The sequence below is a fragment of the Dipodomys ordii genome, unplaced genomic scaffold, assembly GCF_000151885.1.
Source record: "Dipodomys ordii isolate 6190 unplaced genomic scaffold, Dord_2.0 Scaffold20, whole genome shotgun sequence".
Taxonomy (NCBI): domain Eukaryota; kingdom Metazoa; phylum Chordata; class Mammalia; order Rodentia; family Heteromyidae; genus Dipodomys; species Dipodomys ordii.
Window position 1 is genome coordinate 17,586,284 of NW_012267236.1, and position 21,903 is coordinate 17,608,186.

Here is a 21,903-nt window from a genome sequence, read left to right on the forward strand (position 1 = left end):
ACTTGAGCCACAGTGCCACTTCTGGCTTTTTTCTTTTTGCTTATGTGGTGCTGAGGAATCGAACCCAGGGCCTCAGGCATGCAAGGCAAGCACTCTTACCACTGAGCCAACTTCCCAGCCCATGATAATCTTTTTTTTTTTTTTTTTTTGTCGGTCATGGGGCTTGAACTCTGGGCCTGAGTGCTGCCCTTCAGCTCAAGGCTAGCTAGCACTCTACCACTTGAGCTATAGCGTGAGATATTCTTACCTATCTCAAAGTCATAAAGAATTTTTTTAGTCTATTTCTGTTTTATTTATATATTGATTGATTGATTGTTGGTTGTGGAGCGTGAACTCTGGGTCTGGGCACTGTTCTTGAACTCTTTAGCTCAAGGCTAGTGCTTTGCCTTTTGAGCCGCAGCGCCACTTCTGGATTTCTGGTGTTCAATTGGATAGAAGATTTTCCTGCCTGGGCTGGCTTTGAATTGTGATCCTTAGATCTCAGCCTCCTGAGTAGCTAGGATTACAGGTGTGAGCCACTGGCACCCAGCTTGTTGTTTTATTTTTTATTAGCTTATGTTACTTAGTTGAACAAGGGACATGTTTCATCATTCTTCACACATGTATGCAATGTATCCCAATCAACATTACCTACTGTCACTCTCCCTTCCTCCTTTCCCCACTTCCTTCTTCCTTCCTTCCTTCCTTTCTTCATTCCTTCTTCCTTCCTTCCTTTTTCTATTCTTTCTTTTCCTTTCCTTTCCTTTCCTTTCCTTTCCTTTCCTTTCCTTTCCTTTCCTTTCCTTTCCTTTCCTTTCCTTTCTTTTTCTTTTCTTCTCTTTTCTTGTCAAACTGTGCTTATTGAATGTAAAGTAACCTCAGCCCCATGAGAAAGTATCCCAAGGAGAACAAAGTAATACAGATTAAATATCTACCTGCCCATTCACTCTCTTCCACATATACAGACACACACGTCACGTATGTGTCAAAACAAAAGGAACACCTGCTTCCCCCAACCTGAATGCTGGCTGGTAGAAGGGAGTTCGGAGGTGGGGTTCCAGGATAGGTTCTAATAACAACAGATTTGTCCTTTCTCATCCCTTGTTCTGCCCTAGAGGCCAAAGGGACCTGGGTGGGATGTCTAGGAGGAAGTTGGCAATTCTTCCCCACTCTGCTGAAGATGTTTCTTGGCTCTGATCTCATTCATGGCCTCTTCAATGGAGTATGTGTACCTTTTACTGGCCACTGGCACATGGCCATAGGTCTTGTTGGCCTGTAGCTTGTGGGCTACCTCCTTGGCTGCTCCCTTGCCAATGAGATGGCTGTACTTGTCTTTGTAGTTACTGGCTGAGCTCATCACCATAGGTCTTACTGCCTCTGGACCAGCTCCTTCAGCTTCTGATTCTCTTCAGCCTTCTTGGAGTCCCGTGCCTCCTCATGACTAGGGTCCAGCTCTTCATCTGAGGGTTTCAAAAGAAGACCATAACAGTGACATCATCTTCTGGAAGAAGAACGTCAGGCCTGCAGCTTCCACCACGTTGTGTAGTAATGCTCTCCTCTGTCTTCTTCATAGACAGAAACTTTTTCTTGATCCCCGCCCACTGTCTTGGTTGAAATCTGACACCTCTTTCTGCATCGTTTTATAAAAATCCACTTTCTGTTGTTTGTCTTGTTGTTGTAGTTTCTTCAGGCAGGCAGCCTGCTCTCGGGCATTGTGCCAACTCTCCTGGTCACCAAGGCTGGGCTGCTTCTTCATGGAGCTCAGGATGGAGGCTAATAGGTCTGCCATCTTGGGAGTGTCTTGAGGGGGGGCCTCCCCACTAATTAAAACATATTCAGCACATTACATTGTTCTAGTTTTGTACTTGTAAGCAAACTATTTCCAACACAGTTCACCTTCATCCTCTTTCCCTTGTTGCCTTAACTTCCTCCTGCCAGTACCCCTCCCCTGACCAAAGGCCTTGCCCCTTCCTCCACTTGAACCGTGCCTTCTGTCCTATTTTCCAGTTTTAAAGTTACATTTGTCTTCTTTCCTTGCTTCTTATATTTCTTAAACCTAGCCATAAAATTGGGTTGCATTATGTGAACTGTTTCTAAATGACTGAGTTTTTTTTCCTGGTATTTTAAGGATAGAATCACTTCCTAATAATAAAATTTCTGTTTTAAATTTAGACTTTTCCACAGTGATGCTAGGATAAAATGGTAACCTGGGACAGCTTCATTTGAGAAGATCTTGTGGTAGATTCTAATTTGCATAACTTGTGCTAGACTTGTTATTGATGTACTTTGAAAAACATTTGATCATGGATATATTTTAGAAGATTTTTCTACTTGGTGATTTCCCCCCACATTCCACCCCAAACAAAGGAGAATCTTAACCACAGTCCTTGATAGCTGGTGATTTTTTTTTAGAAAATGAGTTTAGGGTTGGGCCAGTTAGGCCTCATAATCTACATTAAGTCCTTTGCAACTGTATTTTTTTTTTTTTTTTTTTGTGGTGTTGGGAATTGAACTCAGGCCTGGTATATGGGTGACCTATCACTTAGCTACACCCTTAACCCCAATGGTGTTTTCCTTAACTATTTTTCTAAATAATAGGATTTATTAATTTTGAATTTCATGATCAAAGGACCACAGACATATAAGAAACTATTCAACTAACTTTCTTCATATGATACCTATGTATTTTCAGGTCCCGAAGACACTGGGATTATTAAGGATGATAAGTGTCAAGTTTTACAGTCGCCAGGGACAAGAACAGGTAACACAAATTTGCTTCATCTTGCATTTTGAAAGTCTTTTCTCCTGATTTCCTTAAGGTTAAAGTTGAACCATGAACATTCTAGTAGGTGAACATTCATGTAGGTGTATTCATAATTATATGCAATATAGTTATATGTAATCGTAAGAATTTGTAGAGGTATTTACTCAAAATTTGTGCATTTTAGAGTATATCAATCTAAACTAAAAAAATTATATTTTAGAAAATGAACCTAGTCCACCTATGGTCTGATGATATATCCTAAAGGATTTTTCCGAAGCAATGCATATGTGAATTTTTTATTTTATCTTAAAAGTCATGTGAATTTTTTTTGTCCATATGAGGTTCCTTTTTCATTGCCAGAAGGGAAACAAGTGTTATTTTAAGAGTAGCGTTGCTTGTTTGGTTCATACTGGGTTCTGGTGCTTGCTTGGCTCAGTTGCTGGGCTGATGCTCTACCACTTGAGCCATGCCTCTAGCCATGCCTCTAGTTCTTTGCTGCTTAGTTGGAGATGGAGTCTCTCACACTTGAGTTGACTTTGAACCATGATTTTCTGGATTTCATCATCATTCTTTTTTTCTTCTTCTTCTTTTAATTATCTTTAAGTAGTTGTACAAAAAAGTTCCCATTCTACAAAGCAGTATATGGGATTTCATCATCTTGAGTAGTTACTGTTATAGGCCCAAGCCACTGGCACTAGGCAAGCATAACTTTCTTGAAATTATTTTAAAGATTAAAATCTGAAAATGCATGGTTCCTCCAGTGGATTTGGGAGTGATTTTTACACCAACAACAAGAAAGGTAGAAAAGAAAATGAAAAATAGGTCTAGGGTTTGGGCACCAGTGGGACGAAGTAGGGCAAATAGAGGGTGAAGAAGGTGGTATGGTTTAAATAGGTATATAGATATGCGGAAGTGAAACAATGAGCTACTTTAGATTATGTAGAGAGTAATGGAGATGTTGAGTCTGATCAGGGTTCACACAATGCATACATAGGCCATCACAGTGAAATTTCCCTTGTTCAGAGAATGGATGCTAATAAAAAAAGTAGACAGAAAAAGATTTTTTTATTGGCATATATTACATATATTCATTGTGACATGCCCCTACACGTGTACTATGCATTCCATTAACCTCCCTCACTGTCCCTTATCCCTTCTTAAAATCTCCCTTCTTGAGATAACATTATTTTCATATATGTATATGTATATATGTGTGTGTGTGTGTGTGTGTGTATAGTGTTTGAGCGTGTTCATCCTCATGCACTCTCCTGCTGGGATTCTCCCTCTTTGCCTCAGCAAAGTCTGATTTACTTTCTTTGTTCTTTTTAAAATTGTAAAACTAAAGGAAAAATTCCTCCCACATTTGAGATTATTGATGCTCCAAGAATGATCTGTGGTTTTGGTTACCAATGTCTTTCATTTTGTTACGTGGTAGGAGTGGCGTGGTCCATGGCATGGAGCTGGGCCCTTGCATTGTGAATGCACGTGGCTCAGGAGGGCGAGCCCTGCCTCTGAGGAGCTGGCCAATTTTGCTCTCTCTCTGAGACTCTTAACTAATAGGGAATAGGAATAGGAATAGGAAATCATACTCCTGTCTTGGGAAGAACCAAATAGCCTCATTTTTCTCCTTTTTCAATTCCTTTGCTAAACCAATAAGGGAGTTGTAATGAGAATTCTGTTGCTGCATGTATTGAATATATTGTAAATTCTAAGTTCTAATTACTTCTCTGTCATTGACTTCAGCACAGTCACATGTTCTGGATGGGTTTGTGGGTCTGTTGATAGGAGTAGAGCACTCACACTCCTCCCTGTGTCTAGAAAGTCTCTTTCATTCTGAGTCCTAGTGACACTGGTATCTAGTTCTTTAGTTATTTTATGGAGTTGTCTTCATTTTTCAGACAAAGAAACATATGCAATTCTAGATGACTTGGCCACTGCATTGAAGTTTGTTCTGTTATAATGTGCTCTGCTGCCTCTGTGGTTCTTTAGATTACCATGTTAGAACTCAGAGGTGTCACTTTGCCTTTCTCCCTGGAACCTGTTCCCTTTCTCTGTAGTGACTTCTAAATAATAAGTAGCTCCTTGTCTTCCACAAACTTAAGAGAATTTTGTTTTGTTTTGTTGTGGTTCTTTAGGTCTATTGAATATAATTAAACAAGGTGGTAGAATTTCAGTATTAATTAATTTCAGTCAGGCAATAATCATATACTTGAGCCAGGTACAGCACTAGGGCTGAGAATAAATAGATGATTATACTGCAGTGAACTTCCTCAAGGAGCCCTGAACACAGTGGAAAGACAGGCCTTGAAGGAGCAGCAAAGCAAGAAAGTATCATGCATTCTAATGTAGTACAGGGAACTAATGAAACACAGAAGAAGAAGCATTCAGCTTTGGAGGTGTTTGTTACTTGGTATGAATGTTGGAGGGAGGAAAAGGACCTCTAGCAGGAAGGGGAAGGGGATGGCTCTGTTCTGGAGGTAGTATGTGCCCAGGTATGGGAAATACCTGAGAGGATCACAGTGGGACACACCAGTGTGCTGAGGTAGAGAATCTGTAGATGTTTGATTTTACTTACTAATATAATTACATTAATAATTGAAATAAGAACTATTTGGGGGCTAGATGCTTATGATTTTGTCTGCATCATATATGGTAGGTATGAGATGTACAAGACGTTATGTCGAAAAATGAACTTTACAACTTTGGTGGGGGGTGGGAGGTGGGGGGAGATGGGAAGGGATGGGAAAGGGAAACAAAGGAGGTGGCAACAACGCTTGATAAGAAATGTACTCATTACCTTGCCCATGTAATTGTAACCCCTCTGTATGGTATTTTCACAATAAAAAAAAAGAAAAAAAAGAGGAGCTGTTTATTAGCTCACTTTGTATATTAATAGATAGGTATAAATCTGATCATTATAAATGACCATTTCCCATGGTTTCTTTCATCTCCTGGAAGTCCAAGATGTGTGATGTTTGACCACTGCTGTTGGTTCTTTTGTGGGGAAACACAGCTTTTCTCATGTCAGGATCCTCTGTGGTTGAGGAAAGGCAATTAATTTCCTTGTACTTTCACCCCTTTTTTGTGACACATTGTACCAGAATTCTTATGGCTTTTGAAAAAGGTTTTGAGTTTTGTATTCTACAACCAGTACTTCCCAGTAAAGATGATGTTGGGTTTGTTGTCTTACCTAGAGATTCTTGGCCCAAAGGTAATTATAGCTCATAGATTTTGAGTGTTGTTAATTTTAGAGTTGAAAGGAACTTCTTATTGTGAATACTTCCTCACAAGCAGGGGTTTTCCCAGCAAGTTTTTGTTTCTGGCATTATGGGCCTATTTTTTTGTGAAGAAACTGAAGCCTCAAGACAAATGGCTTCCTTAGTTCTCTCACCTAGAAACATGGGTTTGGTTTTAGGTTTCCTGAGATCACTGCCGTTTCCTTACCTCTTGCAGTTGGCAGTTTATTAAAACCTTAGTTGGAAAATGGAAGAAACCGAAGTGAAGATGTGCTATACTTAAGATAGCCAAGTGACTAATTATGCTTTATCTCAGAATGGCCTATTTTACCATTCAAGTTTAATAAAGCAGTCATGTTGTTCTTTTAAATCATATTCCTTTTTAAGCATTAGTGCTTTTAAAAAGGAATTTGTTTGTCTATGTAGTCATTCCATTTAATATTTTAGTTCATTCTTTCCTTTTTCACACTATAAAATGACACACTGAGGTTGGACAGGATTAAAGGGTAGTTCATGGTAGTGACTGTTGCAGGACAGGACTAGAGGGTGGTTAAGACAGTGACTGTCACCTGGCCGACACTCAATACATAATAGTCATGGTAGCTGTTATTGGTCTGTTAATGTCTTTTGTAAATCCTTGATTAGCTCTATAAGTAGAGTTCATTGTGACATTTCCACACTCGTATACAATGCATTCCACTCAATCTCAATCCCCCTCCTCACCCCATTATCCCTCCTCCTTATTCACTCCCTTTTCTTCCTAATGCAGTCTAGTAGGTTTTGTTATCACACATGCCAGCAATTTATTTTGGCCATATTCATCCTTTCTCACCCTCCATTACTTATTAATTTCGTTATATCTGTAATGCATTAACTAAAAAGAGTAGTTTACAGGTTCAGCTTGAATTACGCCTTCATATGCCCTCAATTTATATTAGTTTAAATAATTAACTTTTGGTTGTTTGACAATACTTTTTTTTTTTTTTTTGTGCCAGTCCTGGAGCTTGAACTCAGGGCCTGTGCATTGTCCCTGACCTTCTTTTGCTTAAGGCTAGCACTCTGTCACTTGAGCCACAGTGCCACTACCAGCCTTTTCTGTTTACTTGGTTCTGAGGAATCGAACCAGGGCTTCATGCATATTAGGCACATCCCAGCCCAATTTTATTTTAAGAGTATACTTATAATCAGGATTATATTCTTTTACAAATGATATTCGTTTAGATTTTTTCTAAATATATGTTTATATATTTTTCTTTTGGCTGTCCTGGGGATTGAACTCAAGGCCTCATACTTGCTAGGCAGGAGCTCTGCCACTCTAGCCATACTTCTACTCTTTTTCATTGGTTATTATTAAGGTAGGGCTTCTTTATTGACTTAATGCCTGGGCCATCCTGGACTATGAGCCTCCTGGGAGTGCTTTACCTTGTAGTTTAGATAACTGGCTTCTTCAGACTTTCCTAATGTTTTGATCGCAGATAATTCACTACATTTTTGAGGGTGACTTTTTTTTTTTAATTGAAGAATACTTTGGTTTTGGTGTTTTTTGAAATAAGGGCTTTGTAAAGCTTGCTAGGCAGATGCTTTATTACTTGAGCCACAGTTCTACCTCTGGCTTTTTAATTTTTTTGATGAATCTCTAATTTACTGGGCTCATGCATCTATTAATTAACCTTTTGTTCTGTTTAGTACTAGAGATGGGACCCAAGGCCTTATATATTCTAGACAAGGGCTTAACTACTGAGTCACATTCCTCAGCCCTGTACTAAACTCCTGGAGGGTAATGATTTATGTTTATCTTGTTTACTGCTGATTATTCAGATTGTAGTGCAGAGCCTGCATGTAATATTTATTGTTGAAAATACAATGTTCAATAAGGACTTGTGGAATGTTGGAAGAGCTGCATTATAAAATTATCTTTTATTGATCTGAAATATCTTTCCTTAAAAATACGTAGTAATTCAGAATGGGTTGGATGTAAGTACTAGGTACATTCAGCACTTTCATTTTAATGTATCATATACTTAAAAGGTACAGAAAATAGGAACTCACTTATTTTTAACAGTTCCACATAGATGATAACCACATAATGAGACTAAGACACATTAAGCTAATCTCAGTACCAAGTGCTAAAATTGAATTCCTAAAAGCCCCCTCTCTTAGAAAGGACAGATGGAAATTTTATTATAAAGGTCTTATCTAAATAAGAAGGCTTTAATTAGTGTTTTTAATTAAGAGACGGTCAAATGGACATTTGAGCTAGTGGGTTAATAAAAGTAGAAAGAGGAAATCACATCAAGAAAAAGTGTGGGTTAATGACAATTCTATAAAGTATTCATATATAGTATAATTCACCCATTTAAAGAATTGTACAATTATCTTCAAATCAGTTATTCTTTTGTCATTCTGGAAAAGACCATGTATTTCTTAGTTATTACTTCCAGTAAGGGTCCAAATTTTAAAGAATTCACAATCTAGTAAGACTAACACCTAAAACTTAATGAGAACTCATGATAATTAATAATCAGGGGATATTTCATATGTGTGTATGTTTGTTTATGCGTGTTCCAGACCTCGGGCTTGAACTCAGGGCCTAGGTATCCCTGAGCTTTTTTGCTCAAGGCTAATGCTCTTCCACTTGAGCCACAGCTGCACTTAGAGCTTTGTGGTGGCTAATTGGACATAAGCATCTCATAGCCTTGCCTGTGTTGGGTTGGCTTTGAATTGCCATCCTTATAACTTAACCATCTGAGTAGCTAGGATAATAGACATGAGCCTGCAGTGCCTGATTGTGAGGGGATGTTTTTATAACACTCACATATTTGGATTTGAGGGTATGTATAAATGTTAACCCTCTAAAATAGACCACAGACTCACTCCTCTGCTGAGGAATCTGAGATCTGGAGGTTCTTTATACAAAGCCAGCCCAGGAATGAAAAGTCCTGAGACTTCCTCTCCAATTAATCAGCCAAGATAGCTGAATTGGAGATGGCTCAAATGTAAAGAGCCAGCTGTGAGCAAGCAAGCTGAGGGAGCACGAGTCCCTGAGCTTAAGCCTGGGGACCAGCAGGAGAAAAAAAAGAAGTCTTGCTTCTTTGTTCTGGAGTGCATTGACAGTGATATGTAGTGGTGCAACCCTTCATTACTAGTGTTCATTTATAACATAACAACTCTAATGATTACCATTTAATTCTGGAAGTTGTTTCTAATCCACCTAAGTCCTTAGATTTAACCTTACCATCTTGTACAGGATGGAATCTTCAAGATGAGCCTTTCTCCTGATGGGAGCCTCCTTGCAGCCATCCACTTCTCAGGGAAACTGAGCATCTGGGCCATCCCATCCCTAAAACAGCAGGGGGTCTGGGATCAAAATGAGCAGGTATGTCGCTTGGTTTTCATTGTTTTGTCAGTACCAATTGTATTTTGGTGATTTTTTTTTTTGTATCACAGAGCTGTTAATTAGCCTCAGACCATCCTATTATTCAGTTAAGTTTTCATACCAGTTGATTGCAGCACCATAGGGCAAACTTAAATTAGACTGACACTGGGTATTGGTGGAACTTGTGGGGCAGTGCTTTGTGCACCGACTTATGTCCACCTCAGTAGAACTCTGAGATGTTATGGGCCAAGTAAGCAGTAGAGCTCAAGCATTTGTTCTGTTATGGGACAGGTAAGCTGTGGAGCTGAGTGTGATTTCTATCTGACTCTCATGTCTGTGCTCTTTCCCTGGCCATGTAGGCAAAAAAACAAAAAACAAAAAAAAACATTTACAAAAGGTAGACTTATATATATATATCAGTCTAGTAAATGCTAGCATATCTAACATGTTTTTGTCTCCATGAGATTTCTCAAGCCCTTGGTTAGTTTGGGAACTTACTGTAATGTGAAATATTAGATTTATGTGTAATAATAATATATGATAACAGGATTCTGTCTTGTGGGGAGATCTATTTACTTATTTTATTTTTAAAAAATTGTTATTGTAAAGGTGATGTACAGAGGGGCTACAGTTATATAAGTCAGGGTGGGTATTTATTTTTATACTGACTTTTATTTGGTAACCTTTTAAAGCACAGAGACAAATCTTTTCCTCTGCGTCTGTAATACAGACTTCTTAGGCTCTCAGAGAGGCTAAATTCTTGAACAACTTGATAGACTGGTGTAGTGTTAGGTACCAGAATAAATAGAGCCTCTCATGGTGACTTTCTAACTTTATTTGTAAGATATAGTGGGCATGAGGTGAAGGCAGTAAGTACTGTTTTCCAAAAATAATAATTTGAATGTATATTGAATTTGAATGTAAATGGAATGTATCTTCTGTGCCCTAGAAATGAATCATATTAAATTGAGTTTTGGTGTGGGATTTTAGTATAGGTGTTAGTGTACTCTAGTAAGTACAAGTAATGATTGTGTGTGATTTTTCTGTAAAGTGGAGTAGGTTGTTCCTGAATCCATGATAATTATAAAATAATAAGGCTTAAGTATTTGTTGACTTTTTTTAATGGTCAGTGTTTAAACTCAGGATCTAATGCTTTCTCTACTACTGAGCCATGCCTCTCTACCCCTTAAGTGTTTTTTGGTTCTGTATTGCATTCTAGAATAGGAAGTGAGTCTGTCTCTACCTTTAGGATATTCTTGGTTTTGTATGGGAAGTTATAAGGAAAAGATTAAGGTAACATGTTAATATAGAAATAGAAGCTCCAAAGGAAAGGCTTGGAATTTACTGGTAGGATTGGGGAGAATGATCTGTGGACATAAACTTGTGTAGTAAAGCTGGTTTATTTTTAGAGAACTTTTCATATTTTTATTTATCTCACAACAACTCTACTAAGTAAAAACCTTTTATACCCATTTTTAACAGATGAGGAACAGTGCAGGACAATTTGCCTGAGATCACTAAGTGTTGTGATCTAACATTTTGATTCAGATTTTCTTGACATTGTAAGTCAAACCTTTTCTTGGAGAATCTACTTACAGTTTTTACACTTATAAATATTGCCTTTTATCTGGCTGAAGAAGATTCATACATGTAAAGTTAATGGAGTACAGGAGAAAGATACTAAGTTTCTATCAGTGACATCTACTCTGTCATACAATTCATTATTCAGAGGCCCTAGAAATGTACACAGATAGTAGGAGTCAGTGAGAAATATAATATTGTCCTTTTCAGTGAGAGGTATAATAGTCATTTTCCAAAAGTAGAAGTGTCTTTTGTATGCATCTCTGGAGTTCCTTTAGAGAGAAATCCCATAATATGGATGCATGCATGCATGTGTGTATGTATGTGTATGCATATGTATACATATGTGTGTATACACACACACACACACACACACACACACACAATGGAATTCTATGTTTCCAGCAGAAAGAATGATATTACCCCATTTGTAAGGAAATGGAAGAGTTGGAAAAAATTATATTAAGCGAAGTAAGCCAGACCCAAAGAAACATTTGTAATAACTAGAATGTCTAGGCTATTCTTAGCAGAGGATCACAATGGTTCAATAGCTATGTGCATATGACCATATAAAGCGATGCTTATCAAAATGAACTCCATGAAATGGAAACAAGAGGTTTTTCTACTGTATTGTTTGCAGTTCTTTCTTTCTCTTCCACCCCGCCTTTGGTTTATTCTCTGTCATCACTGTTTTGATTTCTGTACAATTTGTCTTGTATGTAAGTTTATCTGATTTGAGGATGGAAAGGGTTAATCACAGAAATGGTGGGACAAAGGGTGAACCAATACAACAGTGATACTTACTAGACACTATGTTAGAAAGAGCTTTACAACTTGGGGTGGCGGGGAGGAGCGGGAGAGTGAAGGGGGTAACTGTTCAAAAAGAAATGTATTCATTACCTTACTTATGTAACTGCAACCCCCCTATATATCACCTTTGTAATAAAATAAAAAGAGAAATCGGGTCTGTAAAACAATGCTGAAACAGCTTCGCTTTCCTCATTCCTCAGCAGTAATCAAATGAGCTGGGCCAGGCAGGCAAGCAGGGCCAGGGAGCAAGGCCAGGCCAGGCAGGCCTTTTGCTCCTCTAGCAAATGAGTGGACGGACAAGTGAGCTTACAGTGGAGTGCATAGTCATGTGGAATGTAGTGTGTTATAATTTTAGTCCAGACATTGCCTAAGATGAAGCTACTGGTTACTGCAGCCATGTGATACTTTGAACTTTTTAAATTTTTATTTATTTATTTTTACCAAAAACATGAATTTAGCTTGTTGGGTTGTTCATCATGGAATTTGCTGTCTTATTAATTTTTTTAATGTGCTTTGTGTGACTGTTTTCTCTGTTAATCCTAATGATTAGACATGGTTGTGGAAGTGCCTATTCTGATTTACTTCCTTCCAGTTTTGAGTTGATTAAATACTTCAGCTTTCATTGTCAATATGAAAATCCATCTGGCTAGAAATCTGTGAGTGTTAAATTTTGTTCAAGTATGGAATAGAGTAAAATTGCTTGAATGATTCTCATTTCAAACATTTCCTGTATATTTATATCTTCTTGTATATTTTTGTTCTTAATTTTTCTCTGCAGGAATTTTCTACTTGCCTGTTTACACTTCTGCAGGTCTAGAATAGGTGGAATAGAAACTTTCCTTTTTTATTTGTTTGTTTTCATTTTATCCTCTTGTTAACACAGGGTAGGTGTTAGACTCATGCACGGATACTGTGAAATGGATGAGTCAGTGAGGGTTAAGAGGGAGGATGGAAGTCCACGTGGTTAATCTTGATAGAATCCACAGCTGTCTTCACAACTTTGCGAAACTGTGAGCTCTTTGAGAATTGGCACTGCATGTATATTTCATGTGCAGACTAGCATAGGCTTAGAATATTAAATATGAATAAATATTTGTGGAATGGATAAACATTTACAATGTTGCTTTTGTCAAGAATATGTTGGAGAAGAAAGGTGTGATTCTTTTCCTCCATAGTTTATATGAGAGTTCTGGCAGATACTCCTATAATAAAAGACACTCCTATACCACTCAGATTGATAAGAGAAAAAGCCTAAAACATTTATTTAGTAACAACTTCTTGCTGCCAACCTGAATGTGGAAACTTTTACTTTCCATTCTCCACTAGGCGTTAGAGGCAGAGATCCAAGGGAGCTGATGGTTAAAAAAAAACAACAAAAACACTCTTTCCTCTTCAGCTTGCTTTTTGTCAGTAGTTACAGACTTGAATTTGCAGGCCTCAGAGTTAGTCATTCTCAGCTACTCCTCACTGAGCTCCCGAAACTAGGAGCAGATGGCTTTAGAGGCATGGCCTGGCAATGGCCATAATCCTAGCTACTCAGGAAGCTGAGATCTCAGGATTTCAGATCAAAGCCAGCCCAGATAGACAAATCCAAGGGACTCTCATCTCCAGTTAACCACCTGTACAACTGAAAGTGGAGGTGGGCTCAAGTGGTAGTGTACTCTGAGATCAAGACCCACTATAGCAAGTATGTGCACCCTCCCATCCCGACAGAGTCAGGCTAACAGATAAAAACATAATGATTTAATTTAATCAAAGTTTTACATGGTATGGGAGACTTCAGAAGTGAAACCCAAAGACTCATGGAAAGCTGAGTTTTATGTTTAGTTGTGATGAAGAATGGACAGATATATAGAAATGTGATTGGACAAAAAGGTTATATGCATAGACTGAAGTGGAATCTCAGCAAGGCCTGTCCAGATTCTTCCTGGTCTCTCTTCTCTCAGTAGGAGACAACTGCCCACCTCCCCTCATATGGGCAGGACCTGTGGAAGAAGGTCTTCTGGAAAGAAGAGAGAGATAACTTTCATAGCTTTTGTGAATTTCTTTAGAGAAGAGATCTGGTCTCTGTGTTCTACTTGGGAAAGAGGAATTCTGGTTTCTGTGACTTATTTTGGGAGCGAGTGAGGAGGAGGTCAGTGAGACCTTGCCGTTGTATCTCAAGTGTCCTTCCATTCAAAGTATTCAGCATGCCAAGGTGCCATTCTTTGGGGTATCATATTCTGAGCCTGGACACGTACAAGAAGTGACATGAAGTCTACTTTTTGGCTTACAACCTCATGGCGTCTGGAGCAGGGCCCTTGGGTGAACGTTACTCTGGGTTGTGGGGAAGATGGTGCTGATGCCTTCAGAGCCGTGTCTGCAGTGCATGGACCAGTTTCAGCTGTAGTGTGGCAGAGCCAAACACATAATTGAGGATGAAGTTCTTAGGGCTGGGGGACATTTCGGGTAGCATGGGTGTAAGAGGGGAGCAGTGATATTCCCTAGGAAACTGTGGAGAGACAACTTGGTTGCCAGTCTTGCAGGCCGCCTCTGTCTGAGTGAAGTTTGGAATTTTGTTTGGGCTTTTCTCTTAAATATATTGTATGGATAATTTCACCAGTGTCAAGTATTGTGAAATTAAATGTTTGCTGCGTATGTATAAGACTGAAATACAGGCATTTAATAGTGGTTAATTTATTAATGCATGAAGTTACCTCAATAAAAAAAATCATGACTTAGATTTGAAACAGGCAAAAATGAAGATGGTTAAGTATTGTGTCCTTTAGTATAGGTGAACTAATGTGTTTTCCTCCTTCTGTACTTTTTTTCCATTTTTTGCTTTATGACCTGTATTGATTTTATACATTGCATCCAAATTTTATCCAACTTTAAAAGCATAGCACCAAAAGGCTTTCTTTGTATTTCTTGAATTCTCTTCATCTTTCTCAGGCTTATATCCAAGATTCTCTCTATATTCTTTGAAGACCCCTGGCATGTAGATCTGAACCCTTGTGAATGGTTAAAATTTTGATCTTGGGTTTTACTAATTTACCCTTATTTCTTAGCACAGTATCTCATTTGTGTAGGACCTGTAGTGTCAGTTTCTTTTCCTTATCTCATAGAGTAAATGAGTAGTATTCCTTGATTAAATAGGTGAAGCCATACTTCTTTTCTTTTCTTTTCCCTCCCTCCCTCCCTCCCTCCCTCCCTCCCTCCCTCCCTTCCTTCCTTCCTTCCTTCCTTCCTTCCTTCTTTCCTTCCTTCCTTCCTTCCTTCCTTCCTTCCTTCCTTTCGTTCTTTCATCCTTTCATTCTTTTGTTCTCTTTTTTGTGCTGGTCCTACGGCTTGAAGTCAGGGCCTGGGCACCGTCCTTGTGTTTCTGTGTTCAAGTCTAGTACTCTACCACTTTGAGCCACAGCTCCACTTCCCGCTTTTAGGGTGTTTAATTGTAGGTAGAGTCTCATGAATTTTCCTGCTTGGGCTGGCTTCGAACCATGAGCCTCAGATCTCAGCCTCCTGAGTAGTTATGATATACAGGCATAGGCCACTGGTGCCCCGTGAAGCCACACTTTCGAAAGGGAAAAGAAAGACTAGTATTATACCAGTTAATGTTCCTAAAGCTTAGAGGGGCATTTGAGTTGCAATTTGGAGATTTACAGGATTCATTATTTACTCCTTCAACATTTAGCTTCTATAACAAATGGGCACTCTGATGCATTTGGGACAACCAAGGAAAGTATGACAGAATTCGTCATGAAGAACTGATTTTCATCTTTGGCTCAGCATTGAATTTGCAGGAGATGTCTGTAGTTTAAGCGTTATGCAAGGATGTCCGTAATTGAAACAGCCTGCAAGGAATATTGTTGTCTTTGGATGGTGGTCGTAGTGGATGGAAAGCACTTCTACCACCAAGCTACATGCTTAGCCCTCATCATACAGGCATACTTTGAATTCTCAAAGTATTTATGCTGGTGAGGTTATTTCTTTTTATTTTTTCCCCTCAAGATTTCCAGACAAATTTCACTGTGATCTTCATGTCCTTAAATTTACCCAAAGTTCAATCATAATTATTGCTGCTTGAAAGGATTCAAATTTTAGAAGTTTGTTTCCTGTTGCCCTTGTATACTCTAGAATGCAATTTTAGTGTCATCATATTGGTGGAAGAGATCTGGATGTGGTTTGCATTGTGTAATCCCAGTACAAGAGACGCTGAGACAGGATGAGGAAAGGTCAAGGCTAGCTGGGGCTACATAAATACACTGTTGTCTCAAAAACTCCAATCAAACAAATAGATAAGTGCCTTGGGGGGCATGTGATCTAAGCAGGGTCATTCTGAGAGTCACTGGAAGGCTACCAGCTGCCCGGCAAATGGCCAGATAAGATGCCAGTGCAGTTGATTATTGTATTCTAAGTCTTCAAAATTTATGAAGATTTACCTTCTTATGCGTAAGGAAGCTGGTCACCATATTTCAGCCTTTGGCATGTAAGTGGATTTTGATAACAGTTTTTTTTTCTGGTGAGGTTAGAGGAACATGTCTTCTGTTCTGGGACTGCTGTCTGTGATAGTGAGAACAGGAAGTTCTTTCAGGGATGTGAAAGCAGAGTCTGTTTAATATTCTGGAATATGAGCCATTCGCCTACAACCTTGTTTTTGGCAGTCAAAATGCTTTTAAGTATAATTCTACTAAGACTAGTACTACTAATTTTTATTTTATGTTTTTTTTATAACATTTAAAAAATTTCAATTTTACATAATTGTACATATTTAGAGAGTACAGTCTGATGCTTCTGAACATGTATTCAATGTTCATTGTTTAAGTCAGGATAATTAAAAGTACCATTTACTCAAACATTGATCATTTCTTTTTGTGTTAAAAACCTACAAACTTGAGCTTCTCTGTAGAATGTGTAATCAATTGTTTCAAGCTGTATTAACCCTATTGACAACACTTTTGTTGTCATTTAGATTTAAGATTTCAGTTACATATACAAACAACTGTTTTTTTCATGCTATTGTAATTTTGAAGATTAAATAAGGAACATAAATTAAGCCAGGAGGCGTCTGGCCATGGCTTAATCTCACATGCTTATGTTCAAGAGCTACTGCAGTCTCACTGTGCTGCCAACGGCGGCATGGTATCGCCAGATCACCGGGCTTAATTTCTTTTATTTAGTACATTTTTGGTCATAGAAAAGTAGAACTAGTTGGTGACATGGAGGTTGCCTAGTCAAATCTTAATGCTCTGAAAGCTCAGTGGGGCCTTGGCACCTGTTAATGGAAAGTTTTTTACTTGAATTGTACCCAGGCCAGTATGTGGTTATAACATTAACTGTAGCCTCTTGACATGTAGATGTGCTGTGTGTGTGTGTGTGTGTGTGTGTGTGTGTGTGTGTGTGTAATAGCTTCTGTGTATCTAGTTTTGACTTTATTATTATTTGTATCCTTGCAGTTTTCTCATTCTTATGAATGCTGTTTCTTCCATCAGATTGAGTCAGTTTGGCCTTGTGATCATTTTATGTCTAATAACTATTGCTTTGCAACACTATTAGAGAGGGGAAACTTCAATTATCTGTAACCAAGAGATCAAGGGAAGGCACTTTCTCCACAATTTGTTTTGAATATTGCATAGCACTTGTTGATTTTCTCACACTTTTTTCCCCCATGGTTGGCTCAATAAACTGTGTACATGTTTTCCTATTTAGCCAGGGTTTGATGAACTTAATCCTCATTGGAGGCTTTCTACTGAGAAGAGAAAGAAACTAAAAGGTGAGTTGGAAGAATAGGATCATTACAACCTTAAAGGAGACTCTTTTTACTATCTAGTATGAAATGTTCTTTAGGTTGATACAAACAGTCCCTTGATACTTCTGCCTCACCTTGGAAGAAACACAAGGTATCATACCAGTGGATCAAGGCAGAAACCTAGTTTGTTTCCTTCCCTCTTCCATTTGTCCTTATCTCCCTTTAGTTTTATTGTGTTGGGACTTTGCTGTATAGCCCATGCTGGCTTTGAACTCATCCTTGTACCCTAGCCTCTCAAGTGCTATAACTATGTGTGTATGTGCTACTTTACTGTGCTAGACGCAGTTGTTGTTGTTGTTTTAAATTACATTCAGACCCCATTTTCTTATGGTAAGAATTTTCTGAAAGATAAGCAGAACCCCAAGGTCCACCTGCCAGTCGTGCTAGGGGCCAGTGCTGAATTGCACACTGAGGTCCAGGCCCAAGAGACATTTCTGTGCACATGTTCCTGGACATTGTGAAGAGGATAGCTGTAAGATCCTCACCCAAGGACAAACCCTCAAAGGATGTCTTGGGACTTGGAGATAATTATGTTTTGATTGCTGTGGTTGGCTGCCCTCCCTCCTTCCCCCCCCCTTTCTCCCTCTCCGTCCCTCCCTCTGTCTCTCCCTCCTTTCTTCCCTCCCTTCTTCCCTTCCTCCTTCCCACCCTCTTACCTGCTTGCCTTCTTTCCTTCCTTTCCCAAGATCAAATCCTGTTCTTGAACTTTCTTACTTATATGAATTGTCTTAGCCTGCTTTAGGAAAAAAATGGTGTTATGGTCTTTTTCTTGTTGTTGTTAAAATAACTAGTTATTTTCATGGTCTGGGACTTTTTCTCCTTAGTATAAGTATATTTTAAAATTTATAACATCTTTAAGCCATATTGTTGCCATTGTGGTACATTGGAATTATAATTAAATATTCTGGCACTTTCTTGTGAATTCCTCAGTTTGGTGAACCATAATTCATTTTAATTCCCAAATTTTTATTTGCCTTGAATTTTTCAAGGCAAGTATTTAAATGTTATTAAATGTTATTTATTTAAATGTTCAAGAGGGAAATCATCACTGGAGCTGTTATGTAACTGTCTTCCTTCCTTCTTGTTACTATTTTACTGTAATTTTCTCAGTGTTTGATTGAAGGAGATAGATGTACATTTTCCTAAATTTTTTGTAATCTTTATATTTGAGCTTGACACATACCTTTTACCTTTTCATGTTGACAATAGTGACCTATCACTTTCTGAAGTACATACTTAGGTTTTTGACAAGATTTTTCCCCCTTTTTTAGAATACTTAATGATGAAAAACTAAAAATACCCTCTAAAATCAGAAGTGAGACAAGGATAGCCACTCTTTTCACCCCTCTTCAATATGGTGCTAGAAAAACACAAAGAGGATCCAAAGGAAAGAAAGAAATAAAACCATTTCTTGTTGCAGATGACATGATCATGTTCTTAAAGAAACCTATATACTCCTCCCCCAAAATACTAGAGCTGATTCCAAACTCCGGTAAAGGGTATAAAATCATTCCACAAAAATCAGTAGCTTTTCTGTATGTCAACACAGAAAAGATTGAGTAAGATCAGGAAAGTAACTCTTACTTTCAATAACCTCAAAAATACTTAGGAATTAAATTAATAAAAAATGTGAAGTGCCTCTATCATGAAAACTTGAAAAATTTAAAAAAGGAAGTTGAAGAAAATAACAATCCATAAATTCATATAGAACAATAAAACAACTCTGAATAGCAAAAACAATCCTTAGCAGGCAGAACAGTATTGGAAGAATAACACCACCAAATTTCAACCTCTGTTAGAAAGTTATGGTAATAAAAACAGCTTGGTCTGGCACAAAAACAGGCCTGTGGACCAACAGAGCATACTTAGGTTTTTGACAATGTTTTTTCCTTTTTGGTTCTGGGTGTTAAACCCAGGACATGGCATCTGGTATGTATGCAAGAATTATACCACTGAGCTCTGCTCTTTACTATACTTAGATATTTAGAAGGACCTTAATTTATTATGTCTGTATTCCTAAAGCTTTGAGCTTTGAGTAATTGTTGGCACTCAGTGTTTATTAAATAAATTACTATTGTAATATTTTCTATCTTTTACCAGAGGGAAAATTTGATAACTTCAATTTTTTTCTCATTAAGATACCTTTAGGGCTCAAATAATATAGGTGAGTTTTGACTAAATTATTGTATTAAATACATTGTACCTAAACCACTTTCACTGATGTGTTTGCATTCATTCCTTCCCCCCCCCCCCCCACTTAGATAAAGAGACCTTTTACCCGCTGATTGATGTCAACTGGTGGGCAGATGGTGCAGTGATTTTGGCTCGATGCTCTGGTGCTCTAACTGTTTCATCAGTGAAAACCTTGAAGAATCTCCTGGGAAAGTCCTGTGAGTGGTTTGAACCATCACCTCAGGTCACTGCTACCCATGATGGGGGATTTTTAAGTTTGGAGGTAAGGCTTTTTCCTTTGAGTATGCATGCATTTCACCAGAAATCAAATATATAACTTTATTTTTATTAGATCCTGTTCCATGATCTAATCTTGTCTTTATAAACAAAAATCTGGAGTGATATTCTAATGACTCATGCTTATAATCCTAGCTAAGATCTGAGGATAGTAGTTCAAAGTCAGCCTGGGTAGGAAAATTTTGTGAAAAGTCGTATCTCCTATTAATTAGCAAAAAAAAAAAAAAAAAAAAAAAGTGTGGATATATGGCTCAAGTGGTAGAAATTTATCCTTGATCAAAAAAAGAAATCTCAGGGATAATACCCATGCCCTGAGTTCAAGCCCCAAAGCAGCACCCTTCCCGTCCCCCACAAATAACCTGTGATTGGAATCAGTGGGGGCAGTGTATAAAATCCAATTCAGTTGTTCAATGTTTCAAAAGCATTGAATGTAAAAGAATGAAGAAAGTGTGTGGGGATTTGGTTCTTGGAGTGTATTTCTTCTGTACAGGACATGATAGATTCTTTTCTAGATGATTCTGCTCAGCATGTGGAATAAGTTAAGTATTGCCTATGAGCACTTTAAATATTTTGGATCTTTAAATAAAAAATATTTGTTCATCATGATGAAAGAGTTGAAAATACATGCCATTTAAAATTGGTCATTTAAAGTTCTTATTTTACTTTCAAGAATAATAATTTTCAATAGCTTTCAGTTCAGCTGTGTAGAATGACAAATAGTTTTTATTCCAAAGGTTGTTATTGAGTCTAAAGATATTCTCTAAAGAAAACTATGGCTTAAAATTCAAGCCAAATCTATTAAGTCTGGAATGAAAGTTATCTTTATCAGCCAGTCTTCCAACTCAGAACTTTGTGAGGCTGTTAGACTTTTTAAAAGGGGTTGTTGGAGAGCTGTTCTTAATAAGGAAATAAATACTTTTATGTTCATTCTCTAAATCCTCACCTTGTCTGCAGCTAGTATAGCAAGGATAGAAGTAAAAAGAAATTCACATTTTCAGTTCTTTATTTCTAAAAATACTGTAATAGTTGACATGTGTTTACAAGACCATCTTATTGGCCTATTACTAAAATGGCATTTAGATTTAGAGATTTGGAGATGATTTATGTTTGGGTGTTTCTTGAGTCTTGGATTTATGTTTGTTGTTGGGTTTCTTTGAATCACGTGTGAATCAAACTGAAGTAATGGGTCAAACTGGAGTAGAATTAAACACTTTTAGAATTGAAAGTTTTTTTCCATTGTCTAAAAAGTTGTCTTTATTTTTTCACCATGAATTGACGTCTTCCTTTTCCACCTAGTGTGAGATTAAACTTGCCCCCAAACGATCCCGGTTGGAGCTGCGGGCTGGTGAAGAAGATGAAGGAGAAGAAGAATCTGACTCTGACCATGAAACATCTGCGAAGGCTCGCTACTTTGGTTACATAAAACAGGGCCTTTACCTGGTGACCGAGATGGAGCGGTTTGCGCCTCCTCGGAAGCGCCCTCGGACCATTACTAAAAACTACCGCCTTGTGAGTTTGCGCTCCACAACTCCTGAGGAGCTTTATCAGAGAAAGGTGAGACCATTTGTTGCTACCAAAAGGTAAAGGCTTTAAGCTTTCATTAATTAATTAATTTTGGTGCTGGTCTAGTGGCTTAGACTCAGTGCCTGACCCTGAGCTTTTTTGCTAAAGGCTAGTGATCTATGACTTGAGCCACAGCTCCACCACTGGTTACTTGGAAATAAAAGTCTCATAGACTTTCTTGCTTGGACTGGCTTTGAATGTTTATCTTCAGATCTCAACTTGCTGAGTAGCTAAGATTATAAGCATGGGCCACTGGTATCTGGTGGCATTAGCTTTTTATTTTATTGGAAAGAAACTAATTCTGCAATAAAGGAAGGCATTTAATGAGGGGTTCTTGATA

The 21,903-nt window shown here is 38.1% G+C and overlaps 1 protein-coding gene and 1 pseudogene across 1 annotated transcript in view; one reads left to right on the plus strand and one right to left on the minus strand.

The window, feature by feature from the left end:
• Nucleotides 1–21,903, plus strand: part of Nbas (neuroblastoma amplified sequence) — a 284,959-nt gene that overhangs the window by 63,087 nt on the left and 199,969 nt on the right. The window contains exons 11-15 of the mRNA XM_013013552.1: nt 2,672–2,740; nt 9,227–9,355; nt 17,432–17,495; nt 19,793–19,986; nt 21,297–21,554. Of these exons, the coding sequence (XP_012869006.1) occupies nt 2,672–2,740; nt 9,227–9,355; nt 17,432–17,495; nt 19,793–19,986; nt 21,297–21,554 (714 nt within the window). The remainder of the gene's footprint in view (nt 1–2,671; nt 2,741–9,226; nt 9,356–17,431; nt 17,496–19,792; nt 19,987–21,296; nt 21,555–21,903) is intronic.
• LOC105983732 lies at nt 1,121–1,768 on the minus strand (annotated as a pseudogene).